At 33.0% G+C, this 20,605-nt stretch overlaps 1 protein-coding gene across 1 annotated transcript; it reads right to left on the bottom strand.

Annotated features, from left to right (window-relative positions):
- Positions 1-1,408: 1,408 nt before the first annotated feature.
- Positions 1,409-14,561, bottom strand: LOC130647089 (cartilage oligomeric matrix protein-like). Its single transcript, XM_057452820.1, has 19 exons — positions 14,414-14,561; positions 9,219-9,772; positions 8,883-8,976; positions 8,642-8,739; positions 8,362-8,523; positions 8,100-8,204; positions 7,192-7,299; positions 6,774-6,933; positions 6,276-6,394; positions 6,098-6,150; positions 5,817-5,902; positions 5,519-5,614; positions 5,080-5,249; positions 4,915-4,963; positions 3,891-4,087; positions 3,388-3,462; positions 3,157-3,254; positions 2,861-3,000; positions 1,409-2,002 (listed from the first exon to the last, which is right to left on the bottom strand). Exons 1-19 carry the CDS (start codon positions 14,475-14,477, stop codon positions 1,962-1,964), a joined length of 2,469 nt encoding a protein of 822 aa, XP_057308803.1. The 5' UTR covers positions 14,478-14,561; the 3' UTR covers positions 1,409-1,961.
- Positions 14,562-20,605: the final 6,044 nt, after the last annotated feature.

Raw genomic sequence — 20,605 nt, 5'->3', positions numbered from 1 at the left:
CTACTTCAACAACACGAAAATACTATAATTTACATTTTCCCTGTTAATAAATTCTTTATTTATTTATTAACGTCCGGTTTATAATACCTAGGTAAAAAACAGCTCTTTAGCTTGGATTCGTTAAGTGAACTCCTCTCCTGAGTTTGATGCAGCTTTGCATGTGCGACAAATTTGGATTTTAGCGTCGGATCAATTGTGTAGACGGTAGAGCAATCATCCTGAAAGCGAGAAATTGTGTGTGTTTAAGTCCTACTCGATGTACTATCTTTAAAAGTAAGTTTATTACTATGTCACATACCATATGCACATATCACATATTACATTCACAAAGTATATCACATATATTCACAAAGTATGTCAAATATTATATTACTTAAAAACTCACTCTCCAAATATTTGTGTTTACGGTTCTTTATGTACCTTCTCGGTTAAAAATTCACTATTCGAATAGGGTTTTTAGTGCTCACATTCTTATGGGTGCCCTCTAGCTCAAAGCTTCGCTCTCTAAACGGAATGCCATCTCGCTAGAATTCGTTCTTCGAAAGGGTCGTTTGGTGCTTAGGTTCCTCATGTATACTCTCCCGCTTAAGTAGTCACTCTCCAAATGGGGCTCTTGCGCTAAGTTTTATATGGATGCAGTTTAATCGTCAAACTTTAAAGAAGTCAGTTATTTTATTTAGCTTTCAATTGCTGATCTTATGTCCATACCATGGTACTTTAAAAACTATTTATTCTGTGTTCACTTATGGAAGTCAATTTTGTCTCAAACGTTCGTTAGCCTGCTTTTTTAAGCCAAAACGATGCTCGGTTAGCGTTTTGAAAATAGATCGGCGGTGCTAAAATCATCATCTACACAGAGAGGCGAAGCATTGATTTAAAATGTTTCATTTCTTTCTTGTCGACTTATATTGTTCTTACTTTTTATCACGTGACTTTGTTTATGTACTGGCCGTTTTTGCTGCCATATATTTTGGAACTTTAGGTATAGCTTTGGTTATAGAGACGAAAGAGATAACACATTTCTTTTATTTATCAGCTTGTGTTTAATTTTATATTCCGCAGTCCTCAAAGTTACACAACAAGAGAACTCGAACAAGTTTTTCAATTGCTTGTGGTTACCATTTTAAAAATCCTAGCCTCCTTTTCAATGATTCCTGACGAAAGAATTCTTTTTGTTTACTGTCTTACTCATTGTGATGATAGGTACTTAGTAGATATCTTTCTTTTCTTTCGGTCTGACGCAATGACTGAAAAGTTGAAACCTTTGCCTAAAATAGCAAAATAACGCAGTACATAGCAAATTTTCTTTCATCGTTTGTTTAACTTCTCTTTTAACATACACTTCTAGAACTTCGATATCAACCTCATGGCTGTTCCATGTTACATCACACGAAAAAGTTCCAACTGATCTAATTTTTTGACTCAATTCGATTTAAAGGAAAGAATAAAACTAAGTTACTTTTATTTAATAAACCATGATGTTTCTGTACAAGGGGAAAGGAGAAGAAGTCAATTTTCAAAAATAAAAAAAATAAAATAAAATAATAATATAATTCGATATATGTTAGAAAATTTATACAAGTCACTACTCCTATTTCGCGAGGTTAGTTCTACAAAAATTCAGAAAGTGTCTCATACGAGCTACTAAAAAATTGTAGAAGCGACTAGTAATGGAAAACTATATCAAAGCTGTATTGAAAACAGGACATTTTGTTGAATCAACATTTTAATTTTCTAAGCTGTAGAAAAGAACAATCAGCAACAACAACAAGGTAAAGAATTCGTGTATATTTTTGTATATCTTTATACGTAGTATAAACAATTTGTTTACGTTATATCGTTTTCTTTAAGAACAACAACAACAAGATGCATTGTTCAATTCTCTGTATCTACAATTTTTTTTTATATTCTTCCTCAAATTTAATTGTCCAACATTTATTTGTTTCGCCTAACTTGGACTTCTATTGGATTGCGTTCGGGCTAAACCCTTCTGGCGTGTTTTCTAAAAAAGAAGATTTCTATATCAATCATACACGTATTTTAAATGAAATCGCGACTTTGTGCTAAAGATGCAGGAAGTAGGAATGCGAGGATATTTACGACAGGCCATGTCTCTTTATATTTTATTTACGCCGCCTCGGAAAGACGAAATTGAAAATGAAAAAAATTCTCAATCCCTAACAGAAAACATTCGATCAACCGCTCAATTTTCGTTAAAAAGAACTCAGCCTTAATATGCTAATTCTGTGTGTCTGTAACACGCAAATTAAATATGATATTGTTCGTATCCGTTACAAGGGCGCGCTTTTTTAACCTTTAATCAGCTCTCAAAAACATGTGGGGTATTTAAAGTTATGGTACTCCAAAATTTCTGGTCCGCAATTTTCATGAGTCGTCGTCTCAAAGCTAAAAAACAGCTAAAGTAAAGTAGCACATTCGCTAGGCTGTTTATTTTTATCCAGTTTTTATGCTTTTGCAAAATCCTTTGTTTTATTTAGCACTTTTGTGCAAAAGTCACGGGTAATTAAATTTAATTGTTCACTCAAGGAGTTGCTTTGTTATAAATAAGTACACGGGCAAAGTTACGTTTTTGTTGGTGGATTATGTTACGGAGTATTAAGTTCTACTATTTGTTACCTATTCTATGGCTGCCTTAAATAGTTTTTCATTCTAGCGAAGCCATTATCACAGTGTTTATTAATCGATAAAAATAAATACACATTTTCCTTTCCATGTCTGCTTAAGTTTTAAACTGTGGCCAATACTAGGGGTGGTCAATACATTTGATGTCACCAGCTTTTCTTCCTTTGCCAATAGTGTACAATACCTAAACTTATAAAATAAGTTCTGATAGACATACCATTGCATTTGTATTTCAAGTTGGAGAACACAACTTCTTTTTGTGAGAACACCAACACGCCTAACTGACCGCCCTTTATTTCAGCATTGGCGATGTAACCAGAATCAGCAATCTTTTGTTTACCTTCAAAGATTTTCACACTAAAAATAAAAAAAAAATTTCATCACGATCGCAAAACAAATGTACATTGTAAGCCTTCTTCCTCGCGAAAGTAAGCACTCACAAATTATAATTTTTCTTACAAGCGAAAGTGAATAAAAAAGGTTAAACAAGGGAAGAAAAATATCCCGACGTACTTTATTATTCCTAGTTTTGGTCGATGGGTAAGTTCCCACTTGTAAGCAGTCCTGGGCTTCCAACCTTTGATGGTAGGGTCAGTCCACAACACCCTCGTCTACGAGAAAAAAACACATGTTACAAAAATCAAAGCTGTCAAAAATTGTCTTAAGCTTGTCTTCCCTATTTTAAAACCTATTTTTCATAAAACGCTAACAAACACCGACGTATGAAAATAAACGAGTTTCCACCTGTCCTGGTTCACTTTTGGAGCTCCATAAAGCATTTCTCATTTCTTCACCAGGTCCAGTTTTAGATGACACCATCTATAAAAGAAAAGACAGTCGTTTTCATTCATGGCACCTGCTTTTTTATCGTTTTTGATCATCGTATTGCGTGTCTGGTTTCGAAAACGAAACTGATTATAATTTGTTCGGGTAAAGAGGAAGGCTTTTCAACTTCGTAATTTATTTCACGTTTTCTTTATAAGAGTACATATCGTTTTCATGTGTCATGACTTCCAGGCTTCAAATGAGTTTTTTAATCCAAAACATCGATAAAATATCAAGGAATTGTTTATACGACACTGCTTTTTGTTGTTTACAAACAAAAAATTAGGAACATTTATAAACTATTATAAATGGCAAAAAAGTTCCGACCTTCTGAAAGTCTTTTTGGAAGTTTCGTGTCCACCAATTTAAAAAAAACACAACATATTTCCATAAAACCTTTTGTGAATAAAAAGAAGACCCACCTTTAGCTGTAAGCCTGCATGGCCAACAGCTTTAAAGGGTTCCTCAAACCAGTACGTCTGTTTTTCTTTTTTCCACATGACTGTGTAAAATCGCTTGCTGTCTTGATACGAGAACACAAATCCTGCAAAGTCGTCGTCTTTATCGTCGTGGATATAAAACGTGCCGGAGAAATCCACGCCTTCGAACTTTTTTTCACCTTAAAATAAAATCAAAAAATAAAAATAAATAGAAAGAAAAAAAAAAATTACAAGAAGAACATAAAGCGCAGCACGAGAAATCCAACAAAAATTTTTTCTTACATTTACAAGAAAGAATAAAATTATAAGGTAGCAAGTTAAAATCTATCACTTTTCTCACATTTAACAACAGAATTCTCGCACGATAAAGGTAAGCCTGAATAACTTCCAAAAGTACCACGCCCTTTTACATGTTTTAAACACAGTGGCTGTTCATATGAGGAACGCAGCAACTCTCTCTATTTTATTCAATTCACTTTCCTGAATTTTATTTACACATGCGTTTTTGTCGCAATGTGACAACTGTGACAATTGTGCATACGCGTTTTTTTCCAAATTCATCCAACTGAGACGGGCTGGCGTGTTTATATATGAAAAAACCTTATTGCAATAAGGTCGGATACTCTGTTAAATTAAGTGTGCTTTCACATTAGTCATCTGAGTAAACATCTGGTTAAGTAAGTCAGCCTGGCTAATTCAGTAAACTTACTTTTATACGAACAGTTCCTGTGTGTAAATCATGTTTGCCTATCACAGAATATAGTTTAAGACAGACAGCATCACTGGTTTTACATCATTAAAGCACTGTCAAATCTTTACAAAAACTATTCCACTTTTATTTCCATTTCCTTTTAAAAACTTCGCATATAAAGTTTTTTCCACAATTATGCGCAGACGTTTAAAGTTTCAAACATGAAAAGGCAAACTGGGGCGCAGCACAGAGTGGTGAAAGGTTTTTCTTGGAATTTTAGAATTTAATAAAATGATAATGAAACAGTAGGTTTACCGATGGCAAGTCCAGGATCACTGTTTCGCCACTGTTTAATCTCAGCTCCCTGTCGACGAAATGAAAATATGCATGTCATAAGAAAAACAGATGGAATATGTGAGTAAGTGAAATAATGAATAGATAAAAAGAGAGAAAAAGAATGCATTTGTACTGAGATTATACCTCGGCTAAGATTTCCCATTCTGGATCCACTTGAGAGGTTCCTTTAGGGTCCAATCGGATATGAGTGTATTTTGTGAAATTAGTATTGTAGATGTCTGGATCATCTGGGCACACGTCTGTTATACCACCTCCATGGATGCTTTCGTCACATTTGTCACCGGCACCATCACCTTAACCGAGAACAAGAGATCGTGATCACATTGGCAACAAAAACAACTGAAAATACATGACTGTATCAGACATTTATGTAAGGATGCAAAGAAGTATTAACCATACCAAACCATTTTGTAAATAAAAACAATCATGCTGAGTCTAAGCGAATTACTGCTGATTGCTTGTCTGCAACTACAGGTCTAAGTAAAGGGCATTTTTACCCTCATTCGTTAACTACTTCAGTCTTCTTATTAAATAAATTACGACAGAAAGACACCAAACTTACCGTCACTGTCTTTCTGGTCTGGATTATATGTCAGTCTGCAGTTATCTACGCCATCTTTAATTCCATCATTATCATCATCGTCATCACATGCGTTTCCTAACATAATTTTATAAAGTAACATATACATAGAAACCGTAAGCGATTTGAACAAGTATACGCTTATTTCAATTTTTTTGGTTAAGGCTGTTCCACCCGAAGAGAAAATAAGTTCGCGAAGGCGTATCACAACACAAAACGAAACCAAAAACAAAGACAGCAGAAATAACGAAGGCCATGACGCCAGAGATAATTATCATACCTTTTCCATCTCCATCTTGATCCAACTGATTCGCATTTGGTACGTATTTACAATTGTCTTTATCGTCCTGGATACCATCCCTATCACTGAAATGGAATTGAATAAAATAAATCCTATTGTGCATAAAGGAAAATCAGAGTTGAAACGTTTCTCTCAACCACACGAAGAATTCATTTCAAGAGTTTAAAAAATACCACCAATAAATTGACTATTGTTTAGGTGTGACTTCAGTAAGTGATAATAAAATTTCAATAGCTATAGTAATTATATGAACAACTTACATATCGCTGTCCGTATCACATGCATCTCCGATTTTATCGAAATCCTTGTCTACCTAAAAAAATACTTTTCTTAGAACCGTGACAGTAATAAAAATGCAATCGATAAATCTCCAGAAACAAGAATTCAAATTAACAGTAACAAAGCTATAGCAAGCTAAAAACAAAGATAAAATCTCACTTGGTCAGGATTATACTGCATTTTACAATTATCACACGCGTTCCCCACATTATCTGAATCTACATCTTCTTGTAAGGGATTGGGCACAAGTCTGCAGTTATCCTGTTTGTCCGGAATACCTACAAGTTTAAAATCAATTTAATATTCAGGATTTTCTGAGTTTTCTTTGAGCAGTTCACTACTTCAGTGATTGACCGGGAGAAAGAAGAAAATTGCGGTACTAAATAAACAAAAAAGTTTTTGAATTTTTCTCGCTGGATTACATTTATCATTTTTTCCAGACAAGTTACTGACACGTTCACAAAAAAGGGAAACGAAGTAGCAAATTATTACAAAAAGGGCTTGGGTTGTAGTTTCAGTAATTTGGGTTAGTATTCAATTTACGTAACTCCTGCTAAAAAAGATTGTGTAAGCAAAGTTGTGATAATTCCAATTCTACCAAGTATTACAACCAACAGTTGACAGTAAAATTAAAACCAAAATTGATAAAAGTAATACCATCAGCGTCACTGTCCTTGCTACAGGCGTCACCAGTTTTATCATTATTAGTATCTATTTGATCTTTATTTTTTTTATTAGGGCAATTATCGCATTTATCACCAACACCATCACCGTCGGCGTCTTCTTGATCAGCGTTTGCTGTTGTTGGGCAGTTATCCTGCAATTTGATGATATGGCAAAAGTCACATAAGAAAAGTGAATGTCTTATTTGAAACATTACACCAAATACTTCACAATTTCTTGGTGTATTTTAGAAGAATTGTGAAGGTAAGTCTACTTGTGTATATAGACAGAAAGACTAACGTTCATTCCTCAAATACAATAACACCAACATTGAAAATACCTGTTAGAGAAATTTAAAGTTTCGTTGAGAAGAGAAATTTATTTTCAACTTCATAATGCCTAAGAAACTTACATCTTCATCGATAATTCCATCATTGTCATCGTCACTGTCACAAGCGTTACCCAATCCATCACCGTCAGCATCCTCTTGACCAGCATTTGGGAAAGTCCTGCAATTATCCTACAGCATAATTTTAAATACAGTGTTACTGTCCCCTTTTTCCAATTCAGCTACAACTGAAATTAATCAACTTTCCAATCCAACTGCAACTGTATTAATAGCTTTATGTCACAAATTTTCAAAGCAATTGCATTTTTTCGCATTTTGATAAGTATTACAAATTTTTCTATAAGGACCGTTCTGCACGTGGACTGGAATGAAGAAACTGATGATATTCATCGCCTTGGTCTGCCGCCCTATTTGTTGATCTTTTCATTTTGTCGGAAAAGATAAAACACCTAACAAAGGACACACATTATGGATTTAAAGTGATTTGTTTATGTTTCACCAAACCACGTAAAGTGCAAAACTTTTGGTCAAAGTGTTCGGGAGACATTTTTTAAAAACCTAAAACTCTCTGTCAGCAACACGTAACTCCGCCAGAATTTGATTATAATCACCTTTGTTTTTCCTATGCTTGAAGATTTCTCGTACCCAAAATCGTCTTTTTTTTGTTTTCTTTTAATTCTGTTTCTTAAAACCATAAAAATGACGCTCGAAGCAATCTTCTTCTTGTTTTGCTAGCAACCATGTTTGCAGAACAATTTCTTATTATGTCAAAAAGTCGACGAGGTGAATAAAAAAAAAAACAACTAGTGGGAACACATCGGCGATAAGTGTTGGGCGATGAAATTTGGACGATAAACTATATGAGCGATGAGAGCTCATCGCCTCAGTGGAAACTAAGCTTTAGGCATTTTCAAATTGAAGTTGGATTCCACTGAAAGAAAGTGAAAATTTGAAAAAAAATGCAATATCACCTTTCGGCATGCCTTTCCTTCACATTGCAATTCTTCATCTGGGATGCCATCGCTGTCACTGTCTTTTCCACATTGATCCCCATTTCCAGCAAATCCGTTCTTGCACTAAAAAGAGGGGCATACGCCGGGTTGCAATAAAAACAAACAAGCAACAAACAGTAGCGACATTTGTCTAAAAAGCAATATAGCATTCTAAATTAGGATTTTAACACCACTTGTATATAGGATATATAGGCACTGGAATTGAAATGACTCAACTTACTTCACATTTATACGTTTTCCTTGCTTCACTGAGTACATTGCATTTTGCATCAGCAGAACATTTGTCTGCTGAACATATGGTGACATTTAATTTACCAGGTCCAGTTGCGCTGCAAATTGCACATTCGTTTAACCACTGGGTAATCTTGGCCATCTCCCTAACCTAAATATTTTAGAAATAAAAAAAAAGGAAAAAGATGTAATTTATTTTCAGCAGAAAGAAAAATAAAATTGATTGAAATGCTTTTTTTCCTGCGTATGTAACTTATAAGATTTCAAACCTGTTCTGCCATTTGAAATTGGACGTTTTTCATGTTAAGCGAAAGTTGCTCCATTTCATATGAAGCGACAGCATTTGGATCTTGATATGCCTTCATTGCTAAAATGGTGAAGAGTTTTTTTCAACTTTTAATTATCAGCTAATTGTAAAACTGAAATTTTTACTCTTATGACTTTTGAGCAATAATTCCTGCACTGAATATAATTTCGTAGATATAGGGATATAAATGTGTAGTTACTTACACGTTGCTTCAATTTCAACATAAAAGCATTGCTTCTTGTTCACATACCAATCAATTTTTCGGTTGAAAACTACTTTAATTTCTTGAATGCCACCCTAAATTGCATATGAATTATAAATTAACCTTTTACAGCTTCCACCAGTTTCTCATGCAGCATGTTTATAGAGGCAGCTCTTTCGAAAAAACGTGATGGAATAAAATTTAGTTTGCAGTTCATATATGACTTGTTAGAATATAAAAATCAGGTACAGATCTCCTTAATCACAATAAAATAAAAACATGCAATTTAACCAATTCAAATTACTTTAAGTACTAAATATGCGTATAAAAAACTTACTAAAAATTTCATTGCATCTTTTCCTATTTTGTTTTTTATTTGGCCAATTCTCAACTCTGAAATCAGTCCATCTTCGATTAAGGAGAATTTCAATGACATCGAAAACTTCTGCTGTTCAATGAACTCACAATCAATATACAAGTCAACAGTTGGTGCATTTGTATCAAACTTTTGGAAGTGTAGAATAATATGGTGCCATTTCCCTTGCTTGACTGGCACATGTTTAAAAACAACATGACCTTTACCATCCGATGAATGTGATTTGATTCCAATTTTTCTTTCACGTACATCCATCCATACCAAGAACTTGTGTTTGCCTCTCTTTGTTTGAACAGAAATTAAGGAGGTCGTTGTCTGCTTATCATTTCGAACGTTTACAACAACAAAAAACTCTTTGTGCCGAATCACCTCATTCACAAATTCTTTTGTAATGAAAGGATCTGCCAACAGTTCGTTGCTGCTTACAAATAATTGGAAAGCTCTATATCGACCATCTATACTTTCAACACCAGATAAACTGTCATCAATTTTTACCGCAGACAATAGATCAATTTCTACAAGGCAAAAATAAATAAATGTTGTAATACAATTCTATCGATTTTAGTTTTAATTATTGATAATCAGCAAGGAACTATTTACAATGTGACTTTATTTCTTGTAACAGTTTATGGATTTGCTTAAAACAGAAATTACAAGATCTAAAAAACCCACATAATTTCAATGAGTATGAACAAATATGAAAAATACTTCGCTATTTCTTACTATACTATACTTTATTCTGCAACAATCCTCTTTCATGTTTTCCCTTTTATTGGGGTTTTGCTGACATTCCTCCCCAGAGCGCTTAAGGACATTGCGCTGGAGGGTTTTTTTCTTTTTTTTAACGGACAAAAAGTGTTGTGTAAAACAGGTTATTCAATATTACTCCGTCGACATCAAAAAAAAATTGGAAAGAAATCTGTTCTTAGATTAAAGAAAAAATTTGTCAATAAGTTCTGCCCTGTCAACAACTACATATTATTTCAACGGTGTAGTAAAAGAAGAAGTTCAAAAATTCATGTCGAACGCGATGGCGACATCATGATGGGCCCAAATTGGTCCAGAAATGAAAAAGGCTGTTCTTGAAACTTGGCACACAGCCCCGCATCAGTTTGGAATAAATGGTTTGTAATCAATAAAATTGTTTACACCTACTGAAGCCTTCACTCTTGCCAGGAGGTTTTATATTCTAATTCTAGTTCTCCTCAGAGTTCCGGAAACGCGTTTGAGCGAAATTAGTTACAATGAATATTCTTTTATAATCCTTTTATAACTGCGCATGGTTTGTTTTTATGGGGGTTTACCCTGAAGTTATTTAAATCTAAGTTGTTTGTTTTTTTACCTGTTATAACACCCTTTAATAATATTATGTTAATATACCCAAACTGTTCTATTTCTATTCGGAAAAGACTGGCATGAACAGAAGGTCGCTCTCAAACGGCGAATTAAAATTAAGTTTACTGCAATAAAATCATCGTATTCCAATTTGTTTTCATTCTTTCAACGAGATTTTTCAAACTAACAATTTTCCCGACATGAGTACCTCATTAACCAAGCTACATGCTTTGTGTTGCCACGTTGGGTTCACAGACAATTTAAATAAACCTCAACCAAAAAATTACACGAGGGCTTAAATTATCCGCACCCTCATTTACCAAAGCAATGAAGTAACTTGTGACTCTACGACAGTTGGCAAAAAAAATGTGTTGGAAAAGGTTACTGAAATTTAGAAAACCGTTGAAGATTATTCCGAATTGCATGCTAATTTAATTGATTACAATTTTAATATTGTGATTTTAAAATAATATTCAACGTTATTAAATTGAAGTACATAATTTTTTTATGTCAATCGGACATGGGAAAGTTCTGTTTGGGTTGTATTTTTAACACGAATATTGCATGTAGAAGTCAAAAAAAAAAATGTTGCCTGAATCCCAATGTCAACACACAAATGATAAACAAATAATTGAAAAAAAATTTTAATTTCTTACAAGTAAATAAATCACACGTCATTTTCTAAAAATAACTTTCTGACTCATAAGCGATCATGAAACTGTCAACAGAACTATGTCGCATGTTTTGTCTGTTCCAAATTTCACATCCACAAATATTTTTTGAAAAATATTTTAAAAAGAAATTTTTTTTCTAAAAGACAATTTCTTTTATTGTTTTTAAGAGGAGGCAAGGCGATGAATAACCACAACTATTTGGACACTTGGAAATTATGTTAATGACAGAAAACATATATTTTTTATGACAAAGGAATGGAAATAAAAACAAAGAGAAAATCTTTCTTTGATGACGAAAATTATTTACCCTTCCACAAGTGTAATAAAACCACGCTTTGAATAGTTTGATTTTCTACACTGAAAGCTGCAATAGAGGAGATGCTTGTGAAAATTTCTTACTCAAGGAAAACGCTAAAGGTTACTGTAAATGAAACAAATTTGTTTTTTAAGTTTTTTGCAAAAAATTCATGACATATAGAAGAAAAAAAATTCTCTTTCGAATGACAATTTTATATTCCATGAAAATATTTGGAACATCCCTTTTTTCTGGAAAAAGCCTTTTCAGAGGTGTTATATCCTTCACACCTTCGGGAAAATTTGTACAAAATGAGTTGAGCATATTTTTTGTAAACATTATACATGGTATGAAACTTCCGTATAAATATATGCATGATGATACTCTTTAGATAGTTTACTTTCACCAAAAGGCGGTGGTATCCGATTAATCGAATTCGATTAATTGGATCGCGTATCACCGCCTTAAGGAGTATGCATATGAGCTGTCTTTTGTAACCCTGACTTCTGTCTATTAATAATTCTGAACGCGTGCACGCATCATATTCACCATAAAGAAAAACTTCCATCATCTTTCTGCATACTCAGTTCACACATTTTCGTAACACCTACGAAAATCAAATATCTGGTTAGTAAATTTTCGCATACATTTACGTTTGTGGTCTCTATTTCCAAAAGCTCCCTATTGGCTCATTGAAATCTTCGGTAATGGAAAGCTGAATAAATTATGCACAAAAGGTTCCCGGATTTTTTTGTATAAGTTACTGATTAGCGAATTATGACAACAGAAAAAAAAAAATATGCATTTTTTTGAATGATTATATATAATAACAAATAATTTGATAACGACGTTATTAGAAAAAAAAAACCGGGAACCTTTTTGAATTTAATTTATGCTGAATATAATGGTGCAAAAACGAGAAGTCTGACACCACGCGTTCGGAAACAGAAGCCATTTTAAAACGTACGGTAAAAAAAATGGTGTGTGTTTATTTCATTATATTTTTTTTTTTGGAAAATTAACATCTCACGAAAATAACACCATGAAATAAGTATTTTATCAAGCATTCAGAAAGAAAATCAAACAAAATTTGAGGAGGGAAACACTTGATATATTAATTCTTATAACATAATAAGAACCAAGCTATTTCTTGAACGTATTGAAGAAAGTAGAATTTTATAAGAAATATATAAAAAATTTTTTTAGAAATGTTAAATCGGAACTGAATCTGTCATGTTGGTTTCTCCTTTCATAAGCGATCTCTTTGTTTCCGGATGAGTGAAATGTCTGTAAACACTAAAACTCTTTCAGTTGTTTCCTTTTTCATAATCTTTATTTGATATTTTTTATATTTGATAGTTTTTTAAGCTTCGACTATTTATGAGCTCCTTTATTTCTGAGAAATGTTTACAAAAAGTATACATTAATAGATGAAGAAAAATTATCTGTACTTTTTGAGCGTTCAAGGTACAAAAAGACAATACAATTGCAGTGAAAAAAAAGTTATTTTCTTAAATTGTTAAGTGTGATATTACCTGCCAAGTCATATGCGCAGGATTTTGCTTCAATTACTAAAGCTATGGATAACACGGATCTACAATGTTATTTTTAATCTGATACAGCAGTTTGATGTTTGTGGTGGCACAATTCTCTGATCACCTTTAGAGATTTACTTTTTAAATTAAAGCGAAGGGCACAGTTATATTTTTTAAAAAAAGTTAACCTGTGTTTATGAAGGTGTCGAAGGTTTAAACAGTGGATCGTCTAACAATTAAAGGACAAGAAATTTGACGAACATTTTCTGCCATTCACGTCAAATTTTCAGCAGATTGTAGTGTTAAGTGTTTTTGTAAAAATATATTATTTCATCACAACGCTTATATGTTGAAGGTTGAACATTTTCAATGCATTTCACTCGTCATTGAATTACCGCACAAATTTCGCAAGACAAAGTTTTTGACAAGGAAAACCACCGATATTTATTTAAATTTCGGTTTAGTCATCCAACAAGAAGTTTTACCTAAAGGATTAACGAGGCTTTTCTTGGTAAATTAAACGGCGTTATTTAAGCCGATTTTAATTAATCTTATTTCTTACAAGTGCCGCTTAACTTCACACGTGGGTAGGTGATTTTTCTCTAATGTAAGTTATGCGGTGTATCAAAAAACACTACTCGCCGACTGCTCGAGATAAGATTAAAGGTGATATAATCATACGCATGTTTTACTAATCTCCTTTTAAACACAGAACAAACACAAACAATATATACACAAATATACAACATCGCATTATATGAGAAAAGAAAATATAGAAGACACGAACAAACGTTAGCTATGAAATACTGTGTCCTTCATAAATCATTCCCGCTCTTCGTTAACGGATGTTGTTGTTGTACCGGCTGGGTATAAAAAAACATTGTGTTTTGAAGAGAATGGAGCTTTTGTCCAAATTTGCAGACATAATTGTCAAATTAAAAGTGCTTTCAATTTCATGCATGCAAAATGCTTTTAGCTTGTTAAACAACATTAAACCGGGACGACTCCCAGTTCGACAATAAAGTTGGTGCGACTAATCAAGATTTTTGGTCGTTTAAAATTCCCAAATTAATGTAAAAGCGACTTCAAAATAATAAATTAATTCTATTCATTTGAATAAAATCACTATTGGCAATCAACCCAAATTTGAAAGTAATAGGTATCAAAAAGAGACGCTTTTTTGCAAGCGTTTTACATATTCGATGTCTTGTAAACAAACAATAAACCCGTTTGATGTACGTTGATATAACATGTCAACATAAACATGCGCCAAAGGCATAAAGAAAAATAAACATTAATACATACAGGAACACTTACCGTAACAGAAAATATTAGATACAGCGAACAACCCAACCAATAGGATAACTTTATCCATACTCATCTTGCTCTTCAAAAACACCCAAGTACTTTGTCGCTTGTTGTTTTATTCTATAATCTTATTTCAAGAATAATCTTAAAATTTCTAACAGTGGTTTTTAACAGTCGACCTTGTATAAATTTATGTTATTTATAAATGTACATGTTGCAGATCAGAAGTGAATATAAAATTAAACATATAAAAAAAGAGAGAATGAACTTGTAAGTAAAATATTACAACTACGAAAAAACTTTTTGAGACACGTAACGATAGATTCTCCTAATTCAAAATTTCAAATTGTTCGTAACATCGTCGCTACAGTGAATTATAGGTGTCCTTACTCACCGCCCACTCTGTAAAGCGAATATATACCATAAGAAAATGAAATAACTTTGGACAATATTTTAGGCGTCCTTAAAAAAACAAATAAACGAACAATACATTCCTTCGTACTTCTAACAACCTAAATAATATTATTCCTCCCCAAAACAATATTTTTAAATCAAACAAGTTATTGGGAGAGATTGTTTCCTAACATTTGTCATAGCGTCACGGTTTTTTATTATTATTTCCATGTCAACTTTTTGTTATGTCAACATGAAATACGGACCGAAAACAAAGAAAGAACAAAAAAAGAATGAAGATATTCAGAAGCGACAGAAACAAGACTCGTCCAACTTTATGCGCGATTGATAATGTTCTACGCGTATTCTAAACCTTTCATATAAACACCAGCTAATAGCTAATTACTCGTTAAAACGTTTAACCTTGTAGGTTGAATACAAGGAGGACTGGTAACATTGTGAAACGCTTCTCCATGGTAACTTAATATTATTTTACAACATACTTACAACGTAAAACTCTAAATAAAACGGCGGAGTACAAGCAGGCACGCAACTGCGAAATTAACATCGTAAAAAGGTGATAGAATATTATAGGATATAGTTACATCTTGACCTATTGAAGTCCAATTAGGTGAAGATGGCAGTCTAGAGCATCATCATAAAAAGCTACGTTCGTGCCATAATGTTAATTTAAAGAAATATGTTTCACGGTATAATGCGATATCTCAAAAATTAAAACATGAATATTCGTGACTGGATAACAAACTTATCGACAAGCAATAATACTTGACTTATTCACAACGTAAAATGTTTGGAGTACAAGTCTTGAAAAAAACAAGCACGACCGTTCTTAAGAAACTTAAGAATTAATAATAATAATAATAATAATAATAATAATAATAATAATAATAATAATAATAATAATAATAATAATAATAATAATAATAATAATAATAATAATAATAATAATAATAATAATAATAATAATAATAATAATAATAATAATAATAATAATAATAATAATAATAATAATAATAATAATAATAATAATAATAATAATAATAATAATAATAATAATAATAATAATAATAATAATAATAATAATAATAATAATAACTTACTGGGACGTTATAAAAGTTGCGTATTCAGCCATTTTCTTTGGACCACGAAAATTTAATGGAAAAACAGGAAAATTGTCCAAAATAAACGAACAACATGGTCATTGATCAGTACATGGCGCCTTGGAAGGAAGCATTCAGGTTGTGAAATTTAATGAATGCCCAGTTTCGATGTGTTGAGGTTTCCTAATACTTCATAAGTCATGACACTCGCGTTTAATACAAAATGAACATTAATACTTTTCTAACTTTTTTCTGGAGTATATGACATTCTGTCAAAATACATTATCATTGGAAACACACGCTTCTCAGTCATTGAAGCAAATCAAATTTTTCAAATTTTTTGAAGTCATTTTTTAGTTCTAATCTACATCTGGGCGCTGTGTTTCTTTTCTGTACATAGGTTGGAAGAAGTGTAATAAAAATCTTGTTCTTTTTTTATCAGGACTATTTACAAGCTTTTAATCAAAAACAAAAAAGCAAATAAGAATTAATAAACAATAAACGCCCTTTAACCCGCCCTTATATTTAAATGCCATTGTAAACGCCAATTTTAAACAACAGCCCTATTAAAAATATATCAACACATGCCTTTCTGTCATCAGTTCGCCTAGCTAATACAGAGAAAAAAATTCAAATTGTCAGATAAAGAGGGGGTTAGCAAAGAAATGAACTTTATGTACATGTAATAATAATGATATTTCTGATATTTGATAAAAGGACAAATATAGTTACAGCTTTGTCATCATTACTGATAATGCTTCCCATTTTAATTTTTGTAACGCCCAAACGCTAAAACATTTCATTTTCAGAACGCATACGAGCTTTAATCTTATGCGAATGTGCAGTAACAGTCTTTTAATAATATTAAATAAAGTTTGTGTATAACCACAAAAAGGGGCACGGTCTTCATGTAGACAACACGAAACAAAATAAACACTTTAATCGTTATTAATAGCAAATCACTTACCGTACTTTAAGACACGCGCTTATTTTGGCAGGTTTTACTCAGGGAAAGTTATTTATAGCATAACTCTTCTCTCATTGAGGATAGTTTTGGCCTGTTAGCACTAATAAGACTAACATGTACCTCACCATATACGTGTTGAAGTGTTCTCTAGATTATAAACCCTGTTTTTAGAGAGGTCACTCTTCTCCTAATCTTTTTAATCAAAATGCTACCCACACACAAACAGTCAATAAAAAAGGCTTCTCTCTGTATCAGCTCTTTCAAAACTTGCTACTCCCATGACTTCCCCTATTTTAGTATAAAAACTGACTGAGAAAAGTATTTTTCGAGCGGGGATTTACTTTAAAAAAGCGTAATAGGTAGTATTTATAAGCGCTGGTGAAAACAGAGTCTTATGCTACTCATTATATTTCATCAGAGAATTTGTTCGAAGCCTATATGTTATCATTGTCCGAGACCCAATGACGGAAAAAATATCATATATATAAATATCATAATAGAAGAAAGACACAATACAGTCACACCTCTTTATGGTGAGCATTTGTTATAGAAAATATATCTCTGAACAGATGAAATGACAGACAAACTTTTGTAAAAGAAGCTCTATGTAGAGGATACGTTATGCACGTTATGGCAGACGCGCATTTAAAGTCCCAATTTACACTGAGATCTGACCTCTCTAAAAAGCTGACACGCCCAGCAATAAGACATATAAAAAAATTCAAATTCAAAGACCGTTTCTACATTTTGTTTGCGGATTCTTTGGTTTTGTTATTCTATTTTTTAGCCAGTTTATGACTTTTTCAAGCCTATAAAAATGAAGGCTCGTAGGGATGTTTTACCTTCCGGAATGAAAGATAGCATAATATATTGTCTCCAGGTTCTTTCTTCGGCAAAACTCTCCTCACTTGGCCCCCTGTAAAGTCGATTTTACTGCACACTAACATCCAAGAGGAGGGTATTGAAGCTAATTTGGGAAGAAATTCTATGTACAGAACTCTCTACACTCTACACTTTCTTAGGTCTTGAAATTTCCAATAATCAATGCAACACTGTTCTTGATTCTCTTCTGAAGACTATTTGCATTCTAGATTACAAGCAAGTGAAATTGTTCAATAAATTAAATGCATTGCTGATTCAATAAAAAGAGCAATTGGAATATTCCTCTACACTCAAATTAGACATTTGTGCGCTACAATAGATTCGACTCCCGCTATATGTAATTCACAATTGCTAAATGTGTTCTACAATAAAGATGAAAATAAATCATATTTCTAGAACCCACGTGATGTATCCCACTCTTTATGAAGACTAGGTTATGTTTTATTATTAAGATTATACGACAAAGTAAATCCTCTGATATGGAGGTGTTATGAAATTAACATTAATTTTTAACTAGGCGCAAATTTTGTGTAGTTTGAGTTTTAAAAGAACTGGTTTACGCGCAGATCAATTGCAGCGAAAAAAGAGACATTTCCAAACAGACGATTTAACCATTGGATAGCACAGCACTTTTGTTATGTAACAGAGAATTTGTGAACTATGTATTAGGGATTTTTAGTTACTTTCGTGTATGATCTACATTACCGACTTTCATACAGCGCAGTCTGGGCACTAGTAAAGCGCGTAGGGACAAATTTTTTCATAATGGTAGCGCAACTAGAAAAAAACAACAACATTAACAGAAAATTTAAATTGCAACTTTACCAATACACCATTCTCCGATTTCAGCTTGTTCTGTAAAATACATAATTAACGCGTGGGGCCTCGGCACTAATCTACATTTTCGTATGTAAACAAAGCGTGTTCAACAGTCGACTTACAGTCTTCGAATATAAAACATGGCTAGACATTGTGCTTTTTCTGGATGTGGGAATGAAGATTATGCACTGGAAAGATGGAGAAGCTCACACACATGTTCCACAACTCAGACTGGCGTTACACATCCACCTAACCATTCTCATATCATTCCTTTCTAAACGGTCAAGATCTTCCTGCTTCACTGCCCATGTCTCACTACCGTACAACATAACACTTCTTACACAGGCCTCATACAACCTACCTTTTACCTCAATTGACAGGACTCTGCTAGTCAACAAAGGAAGTAACTCTCTGAACTTTTTCCAAGCAGAACCTATCCTGCAAGTAACACTTCTTCCAACACCCCTTCACTGCCCAACATATCACCTAAGTAACAGAAGTTCTCAACTATCTCTAACGAGCCACTGTTGTACATCATTAAAGCCGGAAATACTTCATTCTCTATAATCTCACCTTTGCAACGCTTGCATACAAACTGAATGTCAGTTCTTAACCCTCCACTAATACTACTGCACTTCTTATGTACCCAATGCTTGCAAGTCTGACAAAAAATTGAGTTACTACCAACGTATGGCTACTACCAACGTATCGTTACTACCAACGTATCGCTTTTAGATAATCACGTAATTAAGACAATAAGCTCCTACATATGCAGTTGTGGCATTTTTAATAACATTTTGTCCAAATTTGACAATGGCCTTTGATGATTATCCATATCTTGATTCTTTCAGCTTGATATTGGATTATCCATTTTTTCTACTTTCGCTACAATTAGCTAGCCCTAATTCATGTTTGGTTGTCCTTCTTGTTTACCCTTGTTCTAGGTAGCTAGCCATAGCCAAGCATACATTTTACATTGGTGGTTTCATTCATCTAGCTATATTTAATTTATACCTTGAAGGTTGATTATAACGAAAAGATGTGTTATGTATACTTTAACAAGTACTTCAGTCCATGCTCACTTTCACAGGCCACATAGCTAAAAATAGCCTTTGTATGATATCCAACTTTGAACTTTGTAAAAGTTAATAACTGTAGGTTGTTCTTACTTGAAGCTTTGTAATAAAGTTAATATACCGCTGAGAGGACTAGCTGCACCATATCAACACATTATTTAAAAGTTAGACGTTAGTATAATATGCAAAGAATTAGGAGAACGTTACACATTTCTGCCTTTGTCCTTATGACACAAATAATTCTTTGTGAGAAAGTGACCGAGAAACTTGACTGGGCTATCGAGTCAAACAAAAACAGGCTAAAATTTGTCCCACAAGCGCGTTACGAAATTCGGTAATATTGAATTTGTATTCTTGCCTCTTGACTTACGCAAAAGTACCAAAAATATCATCATATGTGCTAAATAAATGGACCTGCTATATCTTTTTCTTATATTAGAGCACTAGAGGTTGTCCTGTCACTAAAAGTATTTTTGAATGTTTTGTAAATATAAAATTGAAAAAGCAACCTATTTAATTTTTTATTGTTCTTCTTTTTTTGTTGGTTTTTTTTTACTTTTTTTTAAGCAATACGAACTTTTATCTCAGATTCAACGTTGCTTAAGTTCTTGTATTGTAATTATGTTGTTTATGAATCCATGAAGACGAAAATAATTGCAAGGTGAAAGTTCTTCGTGTTTGATTTTATTCTTAAAGGTAGGAGGGCGTTGACTGCGCTCTTGGGATATCTTATTCCAGTCAAATTTGAATCAAACTTGCCACACATATAGTACGTCAAGAAACAAAATGGCATCAATAAATTTTTTCTTATGTCAGCACTTTTTCTGTGACGTCATCGGAAGCTTGAAATTTGTCTAATACACCACTCTTTGCTTAAAATTCAATTACTTTCGTCCCAGAGCGAATTTTTACATTCTGTTTAAAGTTTCTGACATCCAAATAA

This window comes from Hydractinia symbiolongicarpus, chromosome 1, assembly GCF_029227915.1.
Source record: "Hydractinia symbiolongicarpus strain clone_291-10 chromosome 1, HSymV2.1, whole genome shotgun sequence".
In the NCBI taxonomy this organism is placed as follows: Eukaryota; Metazoa; Cnidaria; class Hydrozoa; order Anthoathecata; family Hydractiniidae; genus Hydractinia; species Hydractinia symbiolongicarpus.
The sequence above is the reverse complement of the archived record's forward strand: the minus strand, read 5'-3'. Positions and strand labels throughout refer to the sequence as shown.

Bases quoted from the DNA above. Each gene is read 5' to 3' on its own strand.
- LOC130647089 (XM_057452820.1), bottom strand. From the start codon at position 14,477: ATGAGTATGGATAAAGTTATCCTATTGGTTGGGTTGTTCGCTGTATCT. The intron at 8,977-9,218 runs GTAAGTTTTTTA...TATGCAATTTAG, and splicing joins AAGATGCAATGAAATTTTTA to GGTGGCATTCAAGAAATTAA. The intron at 8,524-8,641 runs GTTTGAAATCTT...TAAAATATTTAG, and splicing joins AATTTCAAATGGCAGAACAG to GTTAGGGAGATGGCCAAGAT.